The following is a 17837-nucleotide window of genomic DNA, read 5'->3' on the forward strand; positions in this document are numbered from 1 at the left end:
AAAACACTGTCTCTATGACAAGCTGTCTCTTACAAGGAAGTCAATTTAAAAAATATAAATATATGGCTTTTAATTCCGAGCAATATTGTATCGCCTTAGTTTTGTCATTTAATTTTTCTTACTTGTAATGTTGTAGTTTTCAACATTGTATCTATTGTCTTTTTTGTGTATGTTGTTTTAATCTGTGAAGCACAGTGTTTATGTCAAAGTTGCGATATCAATTTGGGGTGATTTGAGTTGAGGGTTGGGGAAGACCAAAACAAAACCAAGACAAAGCAGCAGTATTTTAGCCCTAACACACTCTAATAGTCTGACAGTGACTGTTTCTCCCTCTCTGTCGGGTCGTAAAAACATAAACACAACTATAAATCGCGTTTCCACCCCGCGCTGTTTTGTTTTCCTTATCGAAACCTCTCTACCCGGAAGTGGCGCGTCGTCACTGCGTGCCTCTTGACGCTGACCATTGAAGGAAAACGGAGCAGAAGAGCGAAACATGGCGACTTCGAACAATCCGCGGAAATTCAGCGAGAAAATCGCTTTGCATAACCAGAAGCAGGCGGAGGAGACGGCGGCGTTTGAGGAAGTGATGAAAGACCTCAGCATTACTCGGGCAGCGAGGGTAACGACGCCGCGTCTTGTTTTTTTTTTATTCTGTCTCCCCACCTTCTTCTTCTTCTTCTCCTTCTTCTTCTTCGTTTGTTTTCATCGAGCTGTCAAATGTGCATTTGTAGCGCGGAGCCGCACGCAGCCCGGGCAGCGGAGGTAAACAATAACAAACGACGCTTCCTGCCAGCTGTAGCCCCCTTTTTTCCTCCCACAAACTGCCCACCAACCGAGCTGGCAGGAGGCGACGGTTCCTGCGATGCACATATGAATGGCAGGGTCCCTCTTCCGAAAAAGTTATTCGATTTTTTTTTTTGTTGTTGTCCCACGCAAGTGGAAAGCAAGAGGGGCGTGCATGCGTATTTGACAGCGCGCGTCCAACTGCAGCGACGATTTTCTCCTCGTTTCGTGCTTTCAGGGAAAAGGGGATTACTATATTTATATTAAAAAAAATGTCCCTCCCTGTCATACATCTATTTTGTAACGTGGAATACTCGCGCGAGGGGTGGTAGCATGCACGCCGAAGTGTGTCCGCACCGTGGGTTTGTAAACTTGTCTGACAGGTCTTCAGGCCTGTGTGCACTGCAACGTGACGATAGACATTTACACCAAACGTGAAGCTAGCAGATTATGTCGAATTTTAAGCCACATACAGTACAGGCCTCCAAAATAAATCCTTCGGGAGGAAGGGATTCAGGCTGCTGGGTGGAAAGCATGATGGGTGGACAGATTATAACGACACAGCAAACATGAAGCTACTGCAGTTTGCTTGTTGGACCTAGAAGAAGACCGTGCAGCACAATATTGTTGTCATCCTGTGACATATTGCTGCTACAGGGATTATTTATTATTAGTAAAAACTGCAAATGTACTAATAAACCTTTTCCACTGGGTCTTTCCTCACAGAAGCCATTTGGCATGTCATATTTGGAAAAGCACAGGTGCAAATAATGAAATTATTGATGGCTGAGTTCCATTTAGCTTCTCCAGTGTTCGGGGTCCTGGTGTTGTGCCTGCCAGCATGTTCATGTTATCAGTAACACCTGTGCTTTTCCTACTAGTGCAAGTCAAAATGAAGCTTTACCCCCCCCCCCTCCCCACACACACACACACACACACACACATACACACATGCACAGATATCCGACTACAAAGGCTTATACATTAGCGAAATTGCAAGTTATTAGTTAGTCATATTTAGCTCATGTAGATTTTTATTTTCATTACAAAAATAAATAAAAGCTCTTGTTTGAACCAAAGTTAGACCCGTGGGAAGTGGGCCTGTGGTTTAGAGTTTCATCCTGTTCACACTGTGCCCTGCTTCTCCCTTTCATCTCCTCCCTGTCTCTCTTCTCTGTGCTCCTGTCCCGCTGTGGGTAAAAGGTTTTTGGATTGTCCTCTTCCTGATCGTGAAATGTTACAAGAAGTAATCATTTGTCCTCAGAGTCGGCTCGCATGTGGCCAAAGCTTATCAACGACGCCGGTGATGCAGGCGTATAGTCATTGCATTATTATTTGATTTCTGGCCCTGACAACAGTGAGCATGAGAAAAACATAATCGACCGGTTATGGGTCCTCAAATGGGAAATAGGACTGGAGGTCGCTTCAGGATAAGAACAATGTTGTCAATGTTGAATTTCCTTTGGAAATTCTGCCATGTGCGAGTTCAGTCCACGTTGAATTACCTCTGACGAGCTTTGCTTCCGCCTCAAGATTCTCACATGTAAAATGTATTAGATTTGCATTGCACTGCTGTGAATGTAGCAGCCTGCATCAAACTTTGCCAGGAGATGTTTAGGAAAACAGACAACATCAATAGGCATGGAGGGGAGGGGGGGGGGGTTCAGTTCTTCCGTCTGTCAAACAATATCACATAATTATAAGACATGCGATTGAGGATGGATTACCATACAGGTGTATAAATGTCATTATTAATAACCTGTTGTTTTTCTGATTGAGAAACAGCCATCTATTCCTTTTGTAAAGTTCACCCGGTGGCCTCTCTCTCTCTCTCTCTCTCTCTCTCTCTCTCTCTCTCTCTCTCTCTCTCTCTCTCTCTCTCTCTCTCTCTCTCTCTCTCTCTCTCTCGTCTTACCCGTTGTTGTTGCTCTTCTTCCAGCTGCAGTTTCAGAAAACTCAGTACTTGCAGCTGGGACCGAACCGCGGTCAGTACTATGGAGGATCTTTGCCAAATGTCAATCAGATTGGAAGCAGCACTATGGACATGTCTTTTCAGGTGAGGGATTATCTGCGTTTGCTTGTTTTTCCCCTCAATTTTGTAGATGCAGAGTATTTGCATTGAATGTTGTCAAATGAATATTTCATTTGAACCAGGATTTGTTTTACAGTAATCATCCACAGCTGTTTCATATAAATAAATATCCATTTTGCCCGCGTCAGCAGCTAAGTAATATCCTGCTCTATCTATTGAACCCGAGGCGGCTCTATAAAAATGTTTACATTTGCTTTTTTAAACAGCTGGTTGATGAGCTCCTTGTTTCCGGGGTTAAATACTCCACATGTTGACATATGTATGCAACAAGAGCACATTGTTAAGAATATATAGCAGAAGACAGAGTAAATATACACTATGTGTTTGTTCTACAATAGAGCTCTAGGCCAAAATAATAGTGCATTTATTTTGAATAAATATGGTCTCTAAATGAAGTCTTGAGAAAGATAATTCAACCATAAATATCTTGCTTCCACAAGTTATCATCATGCATAATGCTGGTCTTAATATTTATGATATAAATTGTGTTTTTTAACACCAAAAGTAAATATTTTCTGTGGAAGGAGCCAGAGGTTTTTGCTTGTCTTCATTGTCTCTAATATAAACAAACATAGCTGTGAAGTTAATACAAATTTTAGTTGTTGTAGCAGTTTCGAAGACAAAAGGAACTGTTTCCAAAATATATTTGTGTTAAGTTTGTAAAGTGAAATAATAAGGTTATAAAGTTAAAATGGCAAATTCACATTTTCAAAAATCTGTGTGGGAAATTTCCGAAATTGCGTAATCATGAATATTCTAAAAATGAAAGAAATAAGAATTTCAAGGTTGCATGTAATAAATGACAAGAATGATCTTATTTCATCTGGGAAAAAAAAAAAATCTGCAAACTGCTTTTCCTCATTAAATCCTTGGTACAGTGTCGCTGCATAATTTCCACATATGTCCAACCCTAATTGTGGAAACCGTGGTTGAGCCAGTTTGAATCAATAAACTCGCGTCCCACACATTATTTCCAGGCTGATAACCAAACATAACTTGAATTTGTATTGTTCTGTGTGATTTTGGACACCCTGTAAAGTCTGTAAGAGAAGAGCTGCTCCATTTCTCTTCTTTTTTTTCCTCGCAAAATGCACTGGAACAACAATCTCTTGCTCGAGGCATCCGAAGATATTGAAGCTTAACGCCCAGATATGGAATTTCTGAACTTCGACAGAAAAGCTGATGTAGTACTGCAGCGCCCCAGAAAACCTTTGTCCTATATCTTCATGTTTCCAGTGCCATCCTTAGAAAAATGTGTAGAAAGATGCAAACGACTACGTAGAAGTTGATGGCATAACATATATGAGCTCGGTACTATTCTATGGGGACTTATAGACATAAAAGTAAATCTGACCCTCACATTGACAACCAGCAACTCAAGTGGAGGAAATACTTGAGTACAGACAAAGATGGTGGGAGTTGGCACTATTGTGTCCCCATCAAGGCTCATTTCCTCCATGAATCAGCTGGTGAATGATGTCCTATGCAATTATTCCTCATGTGAATAGAATGACATTTGGGGGTTGTATCTGCATTTTCCAAATTTTCTGTCTCCACTGACTTTCGGCCGCTCAGAATCACAGGTTTATTTTACGGAGATCGTCTACACGCGCACACACACACACACGAGCGGACTGGGAGAAAAAAGTGGCCCGGGAGTCAGTGGCTTACTTGGACCCATACACTTAACATTATCTTGGACAATTACAAAGAAATCACATCATCAATGTTTTTTTAATAACATTTGGCGCCATCAATCTGCCTGGATGGACACATGATCCTGCTATTGCAACACTCCCAGGTAGGTATCGTTTGTAGATGAATCTGCGTGACTCTGGGTTGGTATCAGATGGTTGTATTATAACTACAGAGCCGTAAGGAATGTCAGCAGAGAAAGACCACACAATAAAGACACTGGAGTCAGAGGGTAGAATTAGTTTGAACTATATTGTAGAAAGATAGACTGGGGATTTCCCCGGTTTCCCCTCTGGTTAGTCCACTCCTGCTCACACACTATATAAAAAAGTGACTTGGCACAGGAATGTAACGCCGTTCGGTCATTTTTTCTTCTTTCTTTGTTTGTCAGAATTCAGGGCTGGACACAAACAGGCCGACGCGACACCACGGGCTGGTGGACAGAGTGTACCGGGACCGGAGCCGCATCACATCGCCCCACCAGAAACCCCTCTCTGTGGACAAGCACGGCCGCCAGATATCCTTTAACGCCGTCCGTTTATTGTGCCGTTCATGGAGCCTCTGAGGGGTCGACAGAGATTAGACTGTTCTCTTTATTCTGGTTGAACACACTTTGGATGTCACTCTTTCTCTCAGTAAAAAAAATAACAGAGTTGTAAGTCGTCCTGACCTGAAATCAAGGAGCCGTAAACACACTCAGTCGGTAGAAGAGGTCCAATCAGGCAACACAAGTGAAAACAGCTGTGTGGAAATGTGCAGGCTTCAGTCTCATAGCTGCAGAACGAGGTAACAAAATCATATAAATATCCGGATAGATGGATAGATAGATAGATAGATAGATACTTTATTAATCCCCAAGGGGAAATTTGTTGTCAGAGTAGCGTCCAACACTTTACAGACACCAAATAAACTAAACACATAAAATAAAATATAAGAACAGGGATGAAAGATATATACAAAAATAAAAATAAAAAATATATATATACATACATATATATATATATATATATATACACACACACACACACAATAGAATGCAAAGAACTGTGCAGTGTCTATTAAGGAAATTAAATTCAATGTAATTAAATTTGTCAAATATTGATAATTCACATATTGACAAATCAAATCTTGATATCGGAAAAATAATCTAAATATTTTCATTTTGTCTGTGGATTAATTATGTAAAATGACGTCACTGAGCAGGTGCTCCTTGTTTCTGTATCGGCTCACTGGGCTGATATGAAATGTTTCATTAGAGATTATGAAAACGTATAAAACCTAAAAGTTGCTCATGGATGATACAGATCTTTATATGGCTGCAGAATTATTGAATTATTTTTTTTTTTTTGGCACGCCTGTAAACAACTTCAGCTTCAAATGAATTAAAGCCAAATGATGACAGCGGTCGTAATGAGCAGCATGAGCCGGTCAGAATTATAGATTAAGCCTCGACAAATATCAGAGCGTGACGTTAAGCTCACTGCTCATTACGCCTCACTCGCATCGCGTACTGCTGGTTTATTGGACACATCACCAGCGATGCGCTTCTTGAATTCATCTGCTTGTGTGAATGCGTTGAACGTGCCAAGACCTCCAGTGTCCGGCTGTATTTTCTTAACCTGCGCTCCCACATTGACAGCTGTCCATACGGTTCAGTATATCTGTCACCACCACCTGAGACCAGCTGGAGGAGGTAGGACCGCCTCCAGGGATGAAGCACCAGCCCTTTTCAATTCAATTTTATTCATATAGCCAAATATCACAATAGTGTCTTGTGTGTTTTTACAATGTGAACAACATCTTCTGTCTTTAACCCTCGCATTGGATAAGGAAAAACTTAAATCTCAGTGTTTACCACTAATTCTGATCTTATGTAAATGTAATGATTCTGAATTGAACCACACTACTTTGCACTATTTTGCATTGTATTATTTCCTGGATGGTAGAAGATGCAAGGTCAGATCATTACAAGACAAACTGGAAACATAATGATATAACCCTATCATGTTGCATAACATGATAGATTGTTATCATGGACAAACAGCTGTCATAAACCATTATAAGATAACATACAGGATCACATTCAAATATAAGTGATTTTCTTGTGACCGCTGCACATCACACACCACATGAGCTTCAAAATCGGCCGGCATGACACGTGTCGATAATTGTGGGTTCATGTGAGAGCTGCGGTTTACAATTATTTTCATCATTTATTATGTTTCTGCTTGATTGATGTTTACCGCATATTTGCTTTTATATTTGCTTGTTTGTTTACTTTGTGTTGATTATTGAGGCGAGTTTTTTTTAATTTCTTTCCTACACAAATCTAAAATCTATCAAGTAATCTACTGATCATCTTTAACCTCAATCTGCATCATGTTCGGTCGCTTTAATTGTCGTTTTAAAAATTTGTGAAAAATCTGCATATTTGAGGGGCTTAAAACATCAAAGAAGCAGTTGGTGATGGTTTACTAATATTAAATTGATTAGTGGACTATATTTTGCAGCTCTATGTTCTACCTTCTTTAAAGCTTGAACTCAAAAGATCGTTTCTATGTGCTATTCATGTCTCTATCAGAGTCATGAATAGTTTCTCTGCTGCGCGACAGACACTATTTTGTTCTTAGAGTCGACTATACAATGCTTTGTGATTTTTTTTTCTTTTCCCTTTTGATTTTTTTTGTATTCTTGTGCTGCAGGACAAACTCTGACTCAGCTCTGCACCAGAGCACTTTAACTCCTGCCCAGCAGGCCTCTTTCACTGGAGGATCACAGGAGGTCCAGCCCAAACGAGGTACGCTTTGTCTCCGTTTACATGTTCAAGTTGTCAATGAATCCTTCCAGGACGTCTGGATGTGGACGTAGATGCTCAGCGACGTGACGTCGCTGAAATGTTGACCAGTCGGCTGGGATACATTTAACACTGTATTACTAAGCTCAATGCAGTTAAAACGTATTGATTGTCAGAAGCGAGGCTGTAATCAGGTCTGCTTCTAAAAAGCTCTCCACCAGGCCGCTCAGGTCTTTTCCTCTCATGCGCTGCAGGATCTGCTGGTGGGTGGGGCTGTTTGGTCCTCAGCCTGTTTATTTATTGTGGTATTTTTCTGCTTTCTCTCGGCGGTTCAGTTGAGTGTACGACTGTTTGTGATGACAGGGTCTGAATGTGGCTTTGAAAGCAGAGGAGGCAAAGGAGGTGGCAGCGTCTGAATAATTTATCTGGGAATGAATGATTATTTCAATTTCAGAAACAATTTGATTGACTTTGTATAAATCTCCTCGGAGACATGTTTTGGTTGAGCCCATTACTACCATTCAGTATTTATTTATTTTAATTAATATTATCTTTTCGCTCTCCAAATGTAACGTTCTTGTCTCTTCATTTTTTTTCTCCCTTCGATTCTTCTTTGTGCTTTTATCTTGGATCATATTAACCAAGGACATGTGGGCTGCGATTATTATAAGCTCGAACCGTCTCGACATCTGTAAACCCAGGAGACTAAAGCGATTTTCCGTGGTTGTTTTTTCCATCCCGACAGTTCTCCTGCTCACCGTACCAGGGGCTGAAGCGATCAAACAAGAGACCGATGAAGATGGACAAAACCAGAACTGGGAGTGCAAAAAGGTGACGCTTCTACGTGCACGTCATGTTTTCCCTCTATTGGCGTTCGTTTGTGTTCATCCCAATGCGACATTTCTTTTTTGTCTGTAGAATATTTCAAGGTCCGATCCCTGCGAAGTTCCTGGGATCCAGTGAGTATTTTACTGTTTTCCCGGTATGGAAGTGGTGTGAGGAAATGTTAAATCCTGATGATTAAATCCTAATCTTGGATGATGAAGCGTAAAATGGTATTCAAGTACATAAAGGCCGCTTTAACTTGAGTGCACATTTACTCACATCCGATAAACGCAAAGCGATGAATAGAAAATAGCTTTTAATAGAAGCCATGTGACTGTAATTAAACATCATTTTAAATTCACTCGGCCCAGGCAATAAGAGCTTGGGGACAAAGCATTTGCAAAAAGCACCGCTGGCACAGAGATATCCAAATATCTCTGGAGTTGTTAGTATTGGAAAACATTTCCAAGTGTTGCTTAGTAATACGATGCTTAGTGTTTACGTTCCTTTGTGCCAGCCGGGTGCATCAGGCTCGTCTTCACCAACCAGTTCTTTGTTTTCCCGCAGCATATTCCCGTCTCCGGACCAGCTGAACGCTTCGCTAAAGCCGGCGGTTCACAACACCGGCGGTTCTCTCCCCGACCTCACCAACATCCAGTTTCCTCCTCCGCTGCCCACTCCGCTCGACGCAGATGATGCAGTGGGCGCCTCGTTCAGTTCCTCCAACAGCACACAGAGTCTGGCGAACACGCAAGGTAACGCCGCCGCCGCCGCCGCCGGCGGTCTGCTCACGTTTAGACGCAACTTTTTTTTCCTTTCTCCAAAGATATCTGCAAGACGTCGATGTCTTTTTGTTTGAACGTTAACCACACTCCGGTGCCAATTTCTTTACGACTCTGTGTGTGCTTTTGAAAAAATGTCTTTTCTTCTTCTGTGTACTGGGTAGGAGTGAACACCTCTCAGCCCACAGTAACCATGGAAATGCAGCCCGGGCAGGACGACATGGTTCCTCTCATCCTGAATGCGGGAGACTCCCACCAGCATCAGAACCTGCAGCTCTCCCCAACATCTCCGCCTCTCACGCTCTCTCAGGTACGGCCGAGCGCTCTGCGCCGCGACCTCGGCTCTCCTAAGAAAAACAATCATGCGCGTTTAATGGATTGTTGACACCGTTTTAGTTCAGACAGCTCCCGGCAATTCACAGTCACATTGATTGTTTTTTGTGTGTCAGGGTTATGAGGTTCAGTTTGTGGTGTAAAAAAAAAATGCTAAAGTATAGATCAAATCATTGATTTTAAAGAGAGGATTTGAGCTTAAGAAGTAGGGAAATGTCTTGTATGTTGCTGTGCTCCCCCAGGCGGCCATTAACGCCATGGACCTTGAGCAGCAGCTGTCCCAGTACGCCTTCTTCAACCAGCAGCCGTCGTCCCAGAACCACCAGAGCCAGCAAGTGAGTTTCTCTGCAGCGCTCGAGTCAGCCAGTTTCTTCATTCTTAGACTCTCAACTATTCAGTTAAACTTCACTGTCGATGACATGCAGTCGTTGCATCTAATTGCACGCATGTATGCATTGTGGAATTTGAATCCCTGCGGTTTAATGCAACACACAGTTTACATATACGATACAAAAGCAATGTTTTAAGTGCAAAAAAAATCATCCCCTCTTTCAATAATAGCTTTCAATAGTTGCATCCATAGCATCCAGATGTGGAGAAAAAAACAGTCTCACTGCTAATGAGTTATTTTGTCGGAATAGTAAAAAAAATAACTATTTTATTGCAAGCAGGGCAAAGGCTTGTGTCTTGTGTCTAGTTGAGAGGTTATTGTTGAGGCGTGGTTGGATCTTAGCAGACATAATAAACTCTATAAACTGATATCTGCGTATGCAGACTGAGGGCCGATGGCACACTGCAGTGTTGCAGTCTCTCTCTCGCTGACTGCACTACATGCAGAGCTCCAAAAAACATTGATGTAAAAAGTAGAAGCAAAAAATAAATCCCCTCATTTTAAAGATGTAGCTTTTAAAATCCATCAATTTGCACCGAGGAAACTCTTAACTGTCCTCGGATCAACTCTTCCTGAACAAAAACCTTTGATGAAGATTTGCTCTGAAGTACAGTAGCAGCAGTTCATGAATAATAAAATAATGATTCAAAACAGGATTTGGTCAGGAGTTAAAGCAAGAAGCTTCTATCATGTTTTATTCTGAGCAATGTTGTGTTCTCTTGATAGTTATCAATATTTGAGCTTTCAAAAAAATGTAATGTAAACAAGAGGATCTATTTGTGAATGTAATGGAGTCAAACAGGATATCAGGATGTTGACGGTTTACTGATTACATCAGTAAGAATACACATATGATTAGTGAAAGATTTGAAAGTAGAACACCCCTGTAAGGTCATAGTATACATAAGAATGCAGCCTGTAGACATTTATATGTTGATAATTTGTGTTAAATGTGTGCCAACACACTCTCAAAGCAGACAGGGACGTACTTAATTTTTGATGAGCCAATATTAAAGCTCTAAAGTCATACTTGACGACCCCCCACGATGTCCGTCTCTGTAACCTGGCTCTTTATTTCGCAGCAGACCGGTCTGGTCCAGCTGCAGTCCTCCATGAACTCCTGCTCCACGTCAGACAACCAGACGTCCTCACAAGCCAACATGACCATGGACATGAACACGGTGAGCGGCTTCCTTTCCCGACACCGTGTCTTCGGCTGGCATCGACACGCTGACCCGTCAATGTATCCAGGCTCCTTGACAGTGTGCACATTTTGTTGTGAGATATGCATTTATCATGGAAAGTATATATTTCCTTCATGTTGCATTTGTTTGCACAAGTCAAAAGTACAAATTGATTCAGTAAAAGCACAACAAAATGGGCAAAACATCAAGGAATCAAAAATGCTTTTGCAAGGCACTGCGCGTCCTTCAGATCTTGGCTCTTGTTGCTCTTCTTCTGCTGCCGCAGTGGGAATGTGTTTGGATTACTGCAGAAATAATGAAGTGGCCGACGCTCTCTTGGTCTCACTTATTGCCGCGCGGGGTTCAAGTGAAACATTGTGAGGACACGCAGCGAGACACCAGCTTAGATCGAAGTTTCTGTTCTTTTTTCTTTTTTTTTTTTACCACAAATACTAAACTCTTCAGCCTGAATTATGCACCACTTGGTGTTTTTTTTAGAGGCGGCTTTAGATGTTCGACACCATTTCTAAGCTGTAGATTTGAGGTCCGAAGCAAAACCCGTCACAGCAAGATATCGGATGTTTCTTTCGGTTTCATGAGAGTTCAAACCGGTCTGCTCCATAAACGATAATTGCATTAGTTTATATCCGCATCGATGGGCCTTGAATGGCTTTATCACTTCTCTATCTCACACTGCCAATATTTGTATATCTTATCTAACTATTATTTTATTAGGAATGTGTGGAGATCTGAACTCCTATTGGCTTTTGAGTGATTAGAGATTATTAATCTTGTTTGGTGCACCTCTCGTCGATAGTTTATCTGTTATTTGCTGTGATTGTAACTTTCTCTTTTTTCTTTTCACAGTTATGGTTGTGTGTGTCTTAAGTCACGTTGATATTGTGATCAGAATATAAATCGTTTTCCTTTTCCAGTATGTGCAAATATTCTTCTTTTGATTTTTGTTGGATAAATAGATTAAACAGAGCAGACAAACAGAACAAAACAGAGTCGGTTCTCTCTGATCCTCCAGTGAGACAATCTTCACTTGTAAACTCGGATTGCTGGCAACATTTTTCCTCTCCTAATTAATCCCCTATAGCTTTTTGTGTGCCTCCCAGATTTTTTTTTCAGTATTATTAATGCATTGACGTGACATGTGGTACATAGTGGTCATTACTGTCAGCATTGGGTTCCAGTATGCTGGGCTTAAAACCATTAAAAATAGCGAATCAGTATATCAGTGAGTCCTCAGGTCAGGCTGGTAAAAGGAAAACTGGATAACCTACAGGAGTACAAGCAAAAGCTCCACATCCAGCATGAGGACATTGACACACACACACACACACACACACACAGAGACGCCACTGTGAATAACTCCCACCGTATCCTCTTGTATCAGGCGTCGTCCCTTCAGCAGTACCGCAGTAGGGTCGGATCCTCTGCCAATCAGTCTCCAACCTCCCCCGTCTCCAATCAAGGCTTCTCACCTGGAGGTTCGCCTCAAGTAAGGGCGCGCGAACCCGTGAGCTGCTGGCTCGCTCTGTATAAACGTCACCGTCCCCCTGCATCGTAGTCCTGTGGTTATCGTTGCCAAACAGGACTCTGTGGCTGCCCCTCATCCCCCCCCCACACCTCTCCTACAGCTGCTTGTATTGTGTTGACATTAGCAGATCTGGGCAAAGAAAAAGTTCATTTTAAGTACTCGAGCAAATCAAAACAGGCAATTTATTGATTCGCATGTTACTTTTCTTCTATAAATATGGAAGGCAAAAGAAGATGAAAGAATCTAGCGAACGAGAGGGTCCAGCAACCTTTTCACACACAGGTTGTTGTTTTTTAAAGTGGAGGTCTCACAGCATACACGACAACATAATTATTGTTATTAGTTACACTACGAGGGAAAGGACGTGAAGCTTTACATTTGCTGAGTATGCCAGGAAACATTCTTGGAGATGAGAAAAAGAATAGAAACATAATACATCATCATTTTCTAATTTTTTTTTTTCGAATGTCATGACTATGATTACACAAATGTTCTCATGACATCAGGTAGTCCCTGTTTTGCCCAGATCTGACCCCCCAGTCTCTTTAAGCACTCGGTGTCATTGATGTGTTGTTCTGTAGTTGTGTCCCCGACCTTCCTTCTCTGCTGCTTTTGTGGTATTTGCGTCGCATCTCCACTGTTTCCTCCCCAGTCTCGCTATATAAGACTCATACCGGAGTTGTTGTTTTTTATGTTCATCAGATCTTTGTGTTTATTTTGGTGTTTTTTTTTGTATCAGCATGGGGATTTAAGGTAGTACGAGAGGGGAGATGGTAATCCGACCCCTTTTTGAAGCGTTTTTTTTAGGAGAAGCTACTCATTGTTGTGGTTGAATCTCTACAAACTGAACCTTGCTTGCAGGGCGGTGCTTTAAGATAAACTAAACAACACCCAAGGTAAACATGTATCAGGGTTGTTAATCTGTGTCAGGCTCAGTATAAGAATTTAAGGCATTGTAACTCATTGACTGCTGAAGTGTTTGGAAAATATTCCTTTAAAAAAAACCTTGACTTACACGTTAACACATCTATCATGGAGGGATTTAGATTCAGTGCTCAACCAAAGAGTCAGCTAGCATTTTAAATTAGCATTTGTGTGACTTTGTGTGTGTTTGAGATGCCGGGAAAAAAGAAAAGAAAAGTGAGTTTGTTTGAGTGTGCATTTGTTTTTCCATGTTTTTGTCGTGTTGTTTGCTTACCCGGTTCAGTTCTGACCGAAGCTAAAGTAGCTGGCTCACAGTGCGGAGGTTATCCACGGGCTAAACCACAGCTGACAGGCTGCATGCTCTATTATCCCGCTCTGCCCTGTGGGGACATCTGCAGCAACACACAGATAATTTGGTTTTGAACTAGGAGGAGCACGGGCTGAGAATATGATCCAATTACTTATACATTAGGAGGCCACGATGAAATAGGAGAATTTCTGTCGCCGGTTCAATGAGGACATTCAAATGAGGAACTTGGAGAGAATTAGCTTGCGCTGGATGAGTCAGTGAATGCAGAATAAAGTCACAAAGGGGATTATCTTTTCTCTCCGTTTGGATTTTATTAATTCAAACACCAAGGCTAGCAGGCAGCAAAGGAAAGAAAGAGTTGCCTTTTCAAAGTCAGACAGATTTTTTTTGACATTTGTGGTCCGTTGTTAGTGTTCACTGACCTTTGGGATGGTGGTATAGAATGGTTATTATTCACACAAGTCCCTTCCTTATTTATTTGTTTTCTTATTTGTTAATTTAGTCAGTTAGTACCCGGCAAAAAAAATGGTTCTTTTGCAGGTTTTCAATAATATTCATATGATATTTAAATGTTGAGAGAAAATACTGTCAACGTGACACTTGTCTTGTAAGTAGCTCTCTTTATGAAATATTCATGCCTTACGTCTTGTGATAGCGGATGCCTGCAGATATCACAGCAAACTCTGTAAATATTGCATGGTTTGCAAATATTGCAGGGACCGATTTAGTTTGCATTTATTATTGAAACAGCTGGCTTCAAACTCCTCAGTGGGGTTTTCACCTGTTTGGTGTCTGTCTCTTACTTAACCCCTCATTTAAAAGCAAGCAGTTGAATTATGTGTTCACTACATGACTGTGAACTGCTTCTTCTGCGCCATCATTTTACGTTCAAGCCGTTTTCAAACAGCTTTTTCCTCTCTACAAAATACACACAAATATGACATCGTACACGAGCGGAAGGCTGTGAATCGGTAAACTCAAGTTGCTCAACTTAAAGAATTCAATTTCCAGATGCTGTGAGGTGATCTTTGTTGTTCCAGCAATGTTGCTGCTTTGACTGTGTCTTCTTCATATTCCACATTTCATGTTAAGTGTATAACTCCTGCAGCCTGGATGACGTATGTTCATAGTTGATGCTCCACACTGCTGGGAGATTATTATTATTTTTTTTGTATTTAAATAAACGGATTTGCTGTGTTTGTTGTTGCAGCACAACTCCATACTGGGCAGCGTGTTTGCAGACTTCTACGACCAGCAGCTCCCGTCCATTCAGGCCAGTGCTCTCTCACAACAGGTACAGACTCTCCGTATGCGTCAGGAAACGCCTAAATTGTTTAGTTCTTCTCTCGGCCTGCTCTTGCTCTGGAGCGTTTTACATGTGCAGCGGCGACGGCGATGATATTTCTTCATGTTGTGATTTGCCAGTTGGAGCAGTTCAACATGATGGAAACCCCCATCAGCTCCGACAGCCTGTACAATCAGACCTCCACCCTCAACTACTCCCAGGCGCTCATGATGGGTTTGACCGGTGGCCATTGCAACCTTCAGGACCAGCAGCAGCTGAGCTACAGTAGCCATGGCAACATCCCCAACATCATTCTCACAGGTGCCGCCTCCACGTTCGATGTCGCTCACTTAAGTCTTACAGCAAGTGGTTTAGTTGTGTTAAAAAAACAAACTAGAATAGCGCTTGTTTTTCATATTCGCTTTTATATTTTAACCCGTAGAAAACTGTGGAAAACAAAACCTGTGTTTGAGTCGTCGTAGGAACCCCAAATTGATTACAATACTTGTGTTAATTGCATGTATTTGTTCAGCAAAGTCTTGGGGGGGAAAAAGAAATCACTTTTAAAAAATACTTTGGTCGTAACTATAAACATCCAGCTTGATATGAGCCAGATTCCCCAAAAATGCCTCTTTGAGCGGTCAATAAGACACCTTTTTGGACAGATTAGGACCTAAAGAATCAAAATCTGCAACAAAAATCACAATAAAACAAAGCCTTGGCCTGTTAGGAAGGAGTTTCAGTCAAAAACCTGTGTCGTTCGGTTCAGAAATGGAAATATTACGTATTTTATGCCAAAAGATTGTCTGAGTGGGGCATGCTGAGACTTAAAATTGGCACGGGAGGATTTTCACGCACGGTATCCAAAAGGTTATTATAGTGGACAGTTTATCTCACACTGATTTATTTCAGGACTTACAAATACATGTGATTGTACCGTTATACCCGATAAACTGGCTTTAAATTGTCTGCCATTGTTGTTAATCTGCCTTTTCTGCAATGGGGAGTAATATATTTGCAGGTTATCTCTAAATAGCAGTGATACCGACAAACCCCACACTTCACCAGCTTGCTTCTAACTGCTAAGTTTCCAGTTTATAGGAATGTGCATGCACCGTCCTGACAGAGCTTTCAGTCAACACACAAATACTAGTATACAACACATTATAAAGCTATTAATAATGAACCTATACAAACCTTATGTAACCGGATGTTTCCTTTCAGTTGTTTGTGAAAATCCGCAGCCTGTTGTTAATGAAAATGTATAATTAAGATGTCATGGCTCTCACAGACAATACAAAACATTCAGTCTCTTCTTGCTGCCAATCATATCTTCCCTCTACCCCTGACAATCCCTAAAAGAGATGACTATGACAATAATGATAATTCTTTTAATTGTCTTTCCTCTGCTCAGTGAGTGGGGAGTCTCCCCCCGGCCTGCCCAAGGACCTGACCGGCTCGTTGTCCACAGATATCAGCTTCGACGTGGACTCCCAGTTCCCGCTGGACGATCTTAAAATAGACCCGCTGACGCTGGACGGCCTTCACATGCTAAATGATCCGGACATGGTCCTTGCTGACCCCGCCACAGAGGACGCGTTCCGCCTCGACCGGCTCTAACCACCGGACCACCTCATGCCCAGGTGTGTGAATGTTGCTGCACTGAGGGAGAGGGGAGGGGGCGGGGGGGGGGGGGGAGAGAGGGAGGAGAGGGACTTTGCATCTGAGAGGATAAGAACCAAGAGGAGCAGCTTTTTCCGGAGTGCGCTGGTCGAGACCTCGTCTGGGCAGAGCATCGATTTCACGCCGACTAAACTCAATCAAACCCCGAAAGAAACATCGTGCATTCAAATGAGACCTTGAAAAACCGGAAAGGTGGTTTTACGACTGATGACAAGATATGGAATGAATGATCTTCATGGTCGTGTCACTACGAATGACACTTTGAATTTTTTTTGATTTATTTCGATGTTTAGTTTTCATTGGAGGGAGCTTGATGGAAATATCATGAAGGGCAGAGGGAAGCCGGTCCAATGTTCTCTCCATCAATGACTGACTAAACCACGTCTGCAGAGCAAACCCCTTAAAGATCTACAGTATCCTCCACCTGTTAACGCTGAGTAGCTCCACGACTCAGAAGAAACACAAGTGTAACCTCCCTTTGTGCCGAGCTGATAGCTCTCAGCAGTACTTTCAGTTTGGGTATCAGTTCAGTGCTAATCCCCGTGTAGTTTGTCATAGACGTCAATTTCAGGCCCGGTTGGATTTTACCCAAATTTCCTCTAAAGTTTTGAGCGACGATGAAGTCACTATTTTGCCACCGAGTTCTTTTTCAGGAGAGTTTTGATTTTGATCATAGTAAATAGCAGCCATCGGTTATGCATGAAATCACAAATCACTGTGCATACTTGTTTTGCCTTAATAGCTTGACATTTTGGTTTTCATGCAAAGATGACTAATATGTAAATGAGAAGAAGAAAAAAAATTGTCAAGTCATTGTTACTGTTTTATAAGTGGTTTGGCCTACATAATTCACAGTTGCATTGTATTTTTGAGGTGCACTGATCTTTATCCATTACTCCATCCATCGTCACGACCGTCTCATCTTCCATGCATCAGTCAAAATCTCAAATGATTAATGAGTTCTTGGTTATGAAATAGACGTTTACATGCTTGTTTTGTTTGATATTTTACATGTACAGAATGTGATTAGATTTTGCGTCATGGTATCTATGCAAAACTACAGCGATTGGTTTAGGACTGTAAAATGAAAAAAAGATAAAAGGAACTATTTCAAAAGGAAGCCAATGTGCACGATTTATTACAGAATGCACAGTGAAGGTGCCATGTTTTATTTCTTTTGATACTTTTTGAAACTCTTTACATTTTTCTT

The 17837-nt window shown here is 41.6% G+C and overlaps 1 protein-coding gene across 2 annotated transcripts; it reads left to right on the forward strand.

Annotated features, from left to right (window-relative positions):
* Window positions 1-474: 474 nt before the first annotated feature.
* Window positions 475-16607, forward strand: crtc1a (CREB regulated transcription coactivator 1a). 2 transcript variants are annotated; one of them, XM_068570954.1, is made up of 15 exons: window positions 475-619; window positions 2723-2839; window positions 4962-5087; window positions 6202-6263; window positions 7273-7367; window positions 8110-8195; window positions 8283-8323; window positions 8757-8944; window positions 9136-9281; window positions 9547-9639; window positions 10778-10876; window positions 12282-12386; window positions 14870-14953; window positions 15085-15265; window positions 16359-16607. In XM_068570954.1, the coding sequence occupies exons 1-15, from the start codon at window positions 494-496 to the stop codon at window positions 16562-16564; spliced, it is 1755 nt and encodes a 584-aa protein (XP_068427055.1). In that variant the 5' UTR covers window positions 475-493; the 3' UTR covers window positions 16565-16607. The 2 variants fall into 2 exon arrangements, with proteins under 2 accessions (XP_068427055.1, XP_068427056.1); XM_068570955.1 differs by lacking the exon at window positions 12282-12386.
* The last annotated feature ends 1230 nt before the right edge of the window (window positions 16608-17837 follow it).

The sequence above is a fragment of the Clinocottus analis genome, unplaced genomic scaffold, assembly GCF_023055335.1.
Source record: "Clinocottus analis isolate CAN_PGR_092001 unplaced genomic scaffold, fCliAna1.0.p SCAF_11, whole genome shotgun sequence".
NCBI classification, from domain to species: Eukaryota; Metazoa; Chordata; class Actinopteri; order Perciformes; family Cottidae; genus Clinocottus; species Clinocottus analis.